The sequence below is a fragment of the Myotis brandtii genome, unplaced genomic scaffold, assembly GCF_000412655.1.
Source record: "Myotis brandtii unplaced genomic scaffold, ASM41265v1 scaffold668, whole genome shotgun sequence".
Taxonomy (NCBI): domain Eukaryota; kingdom Metazoa; phylum Chordata; class Mammalia; order Chiroptera; family Vespertilionidae; genus Myotis; species Myotis brandtii.
The window spans coordinates 830,674-839,110 of NW_005370597.1; the positions used below are offsets into that span (position 1 = coordinate 830,674).

Sequence of the window (8,437 nt, forward strand, 5' to 3'; positions counted from 1 at the left end):
TTAAGGCCATGACCAGCTCAATATCTGAAGGTGGAATTTTATTGTAACCAGTCTTCCAGCTTCCAGATGTGAATAGGCTTCCTTCTGAGAGAAGCAGAGATGCTGAAAAGAGACTGGAATTTCCAAGCACCAGAGATCGCAAGAGAGGAATGAGGGTGAGAGCCTAGGGCTGTTGGTCAGAGGGGACGTAGAGGCAAAGATGAAGGATTATTAGACAAGGATATTGGCAATGCTTTTGTCGTGGAGGAAAAACTTTGTCTTCTACCCTCTTAGAACTAGAGGCATGTGAATTAAGCTAACAAAAGACAGATTAATGGGAGAAAAGGCATAATTTTTATTAATATTTACCTGTAGAAAATAAGTAAAACTTAAACAAGACTCGGGGTTAGATTGGAGCCTTATACAGTATATCCTTTTAACAAGGAGTCCAAGGGACAATAAATTGTGGGGGTGACTAGGAAATATATGGGGAAACTAATGGGAGATAGGGGCTATTTAAGTAATGTCCGCTTATGCAAATTCATCTTGGTGTTGACTCTGTCTTCAGTTATGCCCTGCTTTCAGGCAGATAAGGGGTAGCAGAGAATTCTTCCTGCCTCTGTTGATTCTCAACTGCCTTCAAGTAAAAACAATCCTTATGCCAAAGTGGCATATTTTGGGATGGCATATTTTTTCAACATATTTTTATTGATTTCAGACAGGAAGGGAGAGGGAAGAGAGAGATAGAAACATCAATGATGAGAGAGGATAATTGATTAGCTGCCTCCTGCACGCCCCCTACTGGGGACTGAGCCTGCAACCTAGGCATGTGCCCTTGACCGGAATCGAACCCGGGCCCCTTCGGTCCCCAGGCTGATGCTCTACCCACTGAGCCAAATCAGCTAGAGCAGGTGGCATATTCTGGTTGTCTTCACTTTGCTTCTTCTTCAACTGCAAGGATCAGAAATCTAGCAAGCCCCACGGCAGCAAAGCCTCCTTCTGCAGCCATAAAGAATCCCTCAGATCTACCTCCCAGAGTGATTCTCAGACCCAAAGGAGCTGCAGTACATGCCCTGTGTTTCTACATTCCCCTCCCTTCAGGGCATCCAAGAAGGAAGCTCAGAAAAGTCACTTCTAGGTCAGGGAGGAAAACACAAGAGCAAATCTGGAACTCAGGTGATTAAGATTCACCCCAATTCCCTGACAAGAGTCTATGCCTTTGGGGATACTAGTGAGCCCCACTGACTTCTCTGAGAACTGCCCTCCAATATTAGGCCTGGGATCCTGTAATCACTTTGCTAGCACATGGAACTAGTTTCTTTACCCAGCTGATAGGCCTGAGATGGACCCTCGATCCAGAAAAGCCAATCTAGAACCTGTGCATGGGCAATCAGATTTTCCATGAGTTTGAAATTGGGATAGGAGGTCATGTAGCTGAAGTTGCTGGACCTGGAATGTCATGCAGAAGTAGGTCTGCAGAGAGAATGAAGTAGATGGTCCATGATGTCTAGGTCTTCAATACATAGGGCTCAAAACTGGTTCCTAGCTTGCCAGTTCCAGATCCCCTAAGGCCTAGCTGTACTCCTGGGATTGGGTTGCATGACACTCCCCTTTTACCAAGTAATTCCAATGTTTCTGTTACTTGCAGCTAAAAGACCCTTGATTAAAGCCTTTCCTTTGAGTCCATGGCTTGTGCAAGGTCCCTCAGGGCCTGAGCTACAGACCCAGAGCTCTGGCTTCATCCTGGAGTTCAGACCTTGAATAGTGAATCTCCCAGAATTCAGCCCATTTGGAGGGAGAGCCAGCACCATCACTCACCATCGTTCCAGTGCAGGGAGTGGAATACATGGTACCCACAGATCCTCTCCTAGAAATAACAGTAATAGCTGTCACTGATTGAGTCTTCATGCTGTATCAGGCACTATGCTAAGTGTTATAATTATTTCCAGTCCTCAAAACAACTCTGATTGGTTTTAAATATTTTTATGGAGATCAAAACAAGCATAAATTCCTCATGCTTATTAAGCTTTTATAGCAATAAGAAGCCAAAAGATTGCCAACCCAAACCATTAAAATTGATATAAACATTAGTTGATATTGCCAATTAGTTTTTTTTAAATATTTTTTTTATTGATTTCAGAAAGAAAGTGAGAGGGAGAGAGATAGAAATATCAATGATGAGAATCACTGACCGGCTGCCTCCTGCACACTCCCTACTGGGGATCAAGCCCACAGCCTGGGCATGTGCCCCCAAACCAGCTAGGGCTGCCAATTAGTTTTTTAGCTAAAATTAAATTACTAATGTTGTATGTATTAAAAAAAAAAAAAAGCAAAACCTTTAAGTTAGGTATTTCCATTGGCATCTCCACTGTAGATGAGGAAATAGTGGCTCAGAGGAGTAAAGAATATTTCCCAAGGTCAAACAGCTGAATGTTATAATCAACCAGGATAAAGAGCCTCAGCCGCCCAAACTTGAGGCCCAGCTGCCAGAGTCCTAGGCTGCCCCTTCGCTGAAATGGTAGCTTATGAATGGGTAAGGACAGATCTTGAAAAATACAGCCTGGCACAGAACAAGTACTTGTTAAAGGTTCGTTGACTGACTGACTGACTGAATGAGTGAATTTGAAGATAGTTGTTTAAAAGACAGTGTGCTTCACTCCAAACATGCTGAGGTCTACAATTCAGTACTCTCCATTTATCACTGCTGCCAGCAGCTCTTCCCACCTCGTTACCCAGGAGCTAGTCTAATGGCATTAACCATACCAGCCAGCCAGGATACCATTAAAAGCTTCAGCCCAGTCACTGTGCCCCACCCCCGCCCCCCCCGGTCTTGGCTGTGGGCCCTGGGCTGGGAGAGTGATCTGGTTGTTTACCAGGAATTTGGACCTTCTTCAGAGAAAAGCACAGATGACCTATTAGTCTAATTCAAGCACTTAGCAAGGAATGACTGTACCATTCACACCCCAGCCCTAGGCTAATGGAGCCAAAGCAAATGGAGAGGCCTTGACAGCTCAGAGATCTTCCTGGGAGGGGAAGAAGGGGAAGGTCCAGCCAGTGTCCCACTGGAGTTTGCAGGGAGGAAGGTTGTTTGGATATTTCCTGGGGACGGGTGGGTGGCCGATGGTGATACAAGAATGTATGGGGAGAGGTTTTCCTACTCTACTCACCACTCTGCAGCCCCTCTGCACATCTTACCCCCAAATTGCCTTAAAATTTGGGTGGAGAAAAAAATAGGAAAACAAGCAAATATCTATTAATACAGAACTCATTAAATAAACTATATATGTAGAAATATAAATTCATACAAGTCCATGTTCTACAGCTGATAAAAAGGGTGATGTAGACCAAGCTCTACTCATGGATGCTGAAAGATTGACTTACACTTTGATATGCAGTGTCTGCCTCCCCTTATGTAAAAATTATACATACCCATAGATTATCATGTGCACAGATGTGTAGGGAGCAGATTTGGAAGTTTGACAGTGAGATTTTAAAGGTTTTTAATTTCTTCTTGGTAGTTATTTATACCACCCGAATTCTCTACAAAAACCTTATACTATAATTGCTAACTCTTTTGAGTTCTTACTTTGTGTCAGTCACAATGTTTTTACATGGCTTATCTCATTTCTTATGAGGTAGATTTTAGGCTTCTCCCATGTTACAGATGTGGATAATAAAGCCCAGAGAGGTTAAGCCCAAGGTCACATAGTTATAAGACTGACAAAATCAAGTGTTGTTGGAGGATCAAAATAACTAATACATGTACTTGCACACAGGAGGGGTTCAATAACTGAGGTTATCATTATGATTATTGCACAGCACTTACCACACTGCATTTTTGAGTGGGACTGTCTTGTCTATTCCCCTGCCTTGTGAAAGGCTTGAAAACAGGATCTGAGTATTATTACCTTGGAATCTCCTGCACTTAGCACAGTGCCTTGCAGCCAGCACTCATTAGGTGCTCATGGAAAGGGTGAGTGAATGAGTTAACAGAAAAATGTCCACAGCTCTGTAAATATATTCTTCCAACTACTTTGCATAGGTGGCTGTTTCCTTATCCCAACAGGGTTGTTAATTAGGTCAAGTACCAGTCTCCCCTTTCTCAAGCCCCATTAGACTGTGGAGCAGACCAATAACACAAGCAGGTGCTCAATAAATACTGTGGTTGACTAAGGACCCTCCCCTCTAAGCTGCTATGACAGATCCCAGGAATGGCGGGAGCTTAGGCAGATACAGATCCACAGCCTCACATAAGCTATTTTTTCTTCTTCTTCCAACTCTATGTCAAGTACACAGAGAGGCTGAGAGACTTGCCTAAGGTCACACAGCAGTTGGTGGCAGAGTTGATATGTCTCCTGATCACTGGTCTGTGCTCCTCTGTCTGTAAAATCTCAAGTTCTGTATAAATTCACAATGTGTGAAAATGGAAAAAGAGCAAAGTTTTAAGTCAAAATGTTTAATCATGATTCAAGAGGCTGGGAGGACTTTGGGACAATAGCAGGAGGAAATCAAGGCCTAAATACTCCAGCTCCTGATGCTCAAATGCTCTGCAGGATTCCAGGGCAGGGCAGGCAGCAGGTTCCCATCCTCTGTTCAGATGAGGAGACATGGGAGCAGGATTCTTGCTTTGGCCTTCCTAACAACGGGGACTGTGTTTCTATGCTGCCTCAGAACACCCAGCCCTGACTACCTGGAGAATGCAATAGCAACTGACTGATTTGTTCAACCCTGATGATCCTGGTAGGAAGGGATCAGGAGGGAGCTTAGTAGAGCCAGCCACCACCACAAGATATGGCTAAACCATGGTGACCAATTCCTAAGGAGGGGTGGCCTGAGGCAGCAGTGGAGGGAATGAGAACTTAGCCAGTCAGCTTCTACTGTGGGGATGTGCAGTGGTGGGGATGTCAGGGTGGTCATGTTGTGTACTGCACCTCCTTCTGGATGCTGTCCTTTCCTCATTTCTTGCAGGCGGCAGGTCAGGCTGGGTGTAGTGGAGGGGAAGAGGGCCCCCAGGGATGTCCAGCTATCAGAAACTTGGGAGCAGAATCAAGGTAAGTGTGCAGGACAAAAGAGAGGGCATCCATGGCTGTGGCCTCAAAGCAAGGTTTTTGTTCTGTGGAAGAAATGCAATGGAGTTAGCTCTACCCCCTTCACTACCTCGGCCTCAGTCAAGGCCTGTCCCCTTCACCTAAGGTGTCCATTAGAGGTCTAGAGACTCTAGACTATTTGTGATAACAAGGAGGTTACCCCCTCCATCCCCCTGTCTGCCTTGTCTGGGATTCTCCCAGATGATTCAGTAAAGGTATGAGGAGTGTAATAGAAGAGGCCCTACCTGGCGTTCCATCACAGGTAAGGTAGAGTCTGCCCAGTCCTGGGAGAAGAGCTGGCTGTGCAAACGCATCTTAACTGCAATAGCCTCCACTGAGGAGAACAGAGAAGATAGTTTAGAAGCGGAGAGTTGTTGGCTCTTTAGGCTCCCAAGGAAGGAAATGGAATATCTCTGGGACCCTGGGATATAGGAGGGTAGAAGTGAGGAAAGGACAGCATCAAGAAAGAGGTGTAGTGTCCCTGGGGCCCAGACAGGTTAAACAGGAAGCCTAGAGGTCACTCAGGGAGCAGGAGAAGGAAGACAGGCCCAGGCTGGGGGACGTAAATCTATTTTGAGGAGGGGGCCGCTTGGCCTGCAGGAGACAGACAGAGTTGATCCTTTTCCTCCCCCTGGGTCCAGATGACCTGGCCACTGGGGAGGGAGCAGAGGGAACACTCACTGAGGCAGGGGTTGTGGGAAAACAGCTCTTCCAACCGCTCACACTCCTCCTGCATATTGCCACTGCCTCGGCAGGTACAGCTTAAGGCAACACTGGTATTGACGTTGCTGATGAAGTTGGGGGTCATGGCAGTTCCTGTGGGGTAAAGAGGGGATTGTCAGAGCCTAGGCCAACTCCAACTTCAGCTCCCACCCTCTCTCACCAATCTCAGGAGCACTCCATCTGGGTTCAGTAGCCAGAGCATTCTCACCCCAAGGCCATTCTATATCCCCTAGCCTCACCAATCAGCCCCATGTATGCTTGCAGACATCTGGACTGTTCTGTAGCACAGGTCCCTAGGATGTCCATGGGATGACAATGGGTCTGAAAATCGGCCAGGCGTGATCTGGAAGAAAGAAAATTCAAGAGTTTCCTTTAAGGATAAAATGTATAAAAATTTAAAAAAAGAAAAGAATGATACCTTTATCATCTAGGCCAGCACTTGTTATGTATCAGTACTAGCTACCAACACAATAACAGGCAGTATGGCAGAGAAGTTAGGAGCACAGACTCTAGGCCAGACTTCATTCCAAACCTTATTAACAAACCTGACTTACTACCTGGGTGAACTTGACCATGTCCTTTAACCTTTCTCTGCTGTGGCTTCTTCATTTGTAAACTGAGGCTGATAAAAAAACAAACCAACCACACAAACAAACCAGCATCTATCTTACAGAGTTCTTGTTAGGTTTAGATGAGTTAATTAACACATGGTAAGTATTAAAACAGTGCCTAGCCCACAGTCAGTACTCAGTAAGTGCTAGTGTTATAACTATTGAGAGCTCTGACTATGTAATATTTGCAGAAGAGGAAAGTGGGACTCAGAGGCTAAACTACTTGCCCAAGGTTACAGAGAAGTGTGACTTGATGTGACTCCATTGTCAACAAATGTCACTTGAATGGATGATAACTACATTTTGGTGAGTGTTTTCCTGAGAAGGCAGAGGAAAGCCAGATCAGAATTTGGCTGAATAATATGTACCAAACACCTTTCAAATCTTCATACCCTTTGATTCAGTAATGGTACTTGTAGCAATACATCCTAACCAATAATTAGATTTGTGTACAAAGATTAATAAATAAGAGTGATACTTATGCAGCATTATTTAGAAAACATCCTAAATATCCAACAATAAAAAATGATTAAATAAAATACAGGGCATCCATAAAATGGAGTAAGATGTAGGCTCTTAAAAACCAAGTGGTTGCCCTGGCCGGTTTGGCTCAGTAGTTAGAGTGTCGGCCAGAGGTTCATTTCTGCTCAAGGGCAGTACCTGGGTTGCAGGTTCGATCCCGGGCCCTGGTCTGGGCGAGTGCAGAAGGCAACCAATGTGTCTGTCTGTCTGTCTGTCTGTCTCTCTCCTTCCCTCTTCCCTCCCTCCCTTTTACTCTCTCTAAAAATCAATGGGCTCTCTCTCTCCTTCCCTCTTTCCTCCCTCCCTTTTACTCTCTCTAAAAATCAATGGGGAAAAAAATCCTTGGGTGAGGATTAACAAAACAAAAAAAGAAAAAGAAAAAAGTCAAGTTGTCAAAGGACAGTAAATGACAAAATAAGCATTGCCATTTATTGAGCACTTACTTTGCACCAGCAACTTAAGCACTGTACATAAATGATGTACTTTAACTCTCACCAAACTCCTACGAGTTATCTCGGTTTTTACAGAGGACTAAGTGGAAACCTGGATTAAGTGATGGAATGTGAGGTTAAGTGATTGGCTCAAGGTCACACAGACCCACAACTTAAATTTAGATCTGTCTGACTTCAGAGCCTGTCTTCACCACTATTCCATACTGCCTCCACCAGAAAATGCTCATAAGATATGTACCATAAATGAGAAGAAGATACAAGATATAAACATATTCTCAGAATATCAAATTTTATTTATCTATATACAAAAAGGACTAAAAGGAAATGCTCACCAAAGTATGGCAGATTAACTTCAGGTGATATAGATTTTGAGTGGTATTTTTATTTTTTTAATTTCTTTATTGATTAAGTTATTACATATGTGTCCTTATCCCCACATTACCCCCTTCCCTCCCCCCACTCATGCCCTCACCCCCCTGTTGTCTCTGTCCATTTGAGTGGTATTTTTATACGTTTTTATATTTTCTGAAGTATTTACACAAATAAAATACTATATATTCTTTTTGAGAAACGAGTTTCATAAAATTTTGAAGGATAGCTACATTGTTAAGTCAGTGCACAGCCCCTGGGGAGTCAGACCCAGCACCGCCCCAAGGCGGCCTGGAGGGAATGGTGCACTGTGTCCTTATAGATCCTGCCCACCCGCACCCAGCCCCCACACCTGCACAGCCGGTCCGAAAAAAAGCGCACAGGGGCACAGCAGCAGGCCCTGCGCGTGGGGCTCTGATGCCTTCTCGAAGAAAGCACGGAGCTGCTGGAGGCAGGTGGAGCGCCGGCAGTGGGGCCCCGAGGAGCAGGCCTCCCCATAGGCCTTGCGCAGCCGGTCACACTTGTCATTAAGAGTGCACAGCATGGCGAACTTAAGGCAGAGGTCCGAGTCTGTGGAAAGAGCCGCACCAAGTCACCAGTCCTCCTGCAAACCCAGCTTCCCTAGGAATCCTTGCAACCCTCTGATTTAACAAGCATGGTAGTGGGGGTAGGAAGAAAGGAAGGACTGCCCAAG

At 44.9% G+C, this 8,437-nt stretch overlaps 1 protein-coding gene across 1 annotated transcript in view; it reads right to left on the reverse strand.

Annotated features, from left to right (window-relative positions):
- Positions 1-4,419: 4,419 nt before the first annotated feature.
- The window catches only part of GFRA3 (GDNF family receptor alpha 3), a 16,920-nt gene continuing 12,902 nt past the window's right edge, over positions 4,420-8,437 (reverse strand). Inside the window, exons 4-8 of the mRNA XM_014529000.1 lie at positions 8,094-8,313; positions 6,029-6,132; positions 5,748-5,882; positions 5,312-5,400; positions 4,420-5,092 (exon numbers count right to left, since the gene is read on the reverse strand). Of these exons, the coding sequence (XP_014384486.1) occupies positions 5,006-5,092; positions 5,312-5,400; positions 5,748-5,882; positions 6,029-6,132; positions 8,094-8,313 (635 nt within the window). The 3' untranslated portion in view covers positions 4,420-5,005. The remainder of the gene's footprint in view (positions 5,093-5,311; positions 5,401-5,747; positions 5,883-6,028; positions 6,133-8,093; positions 8,314-8,437) is intronic.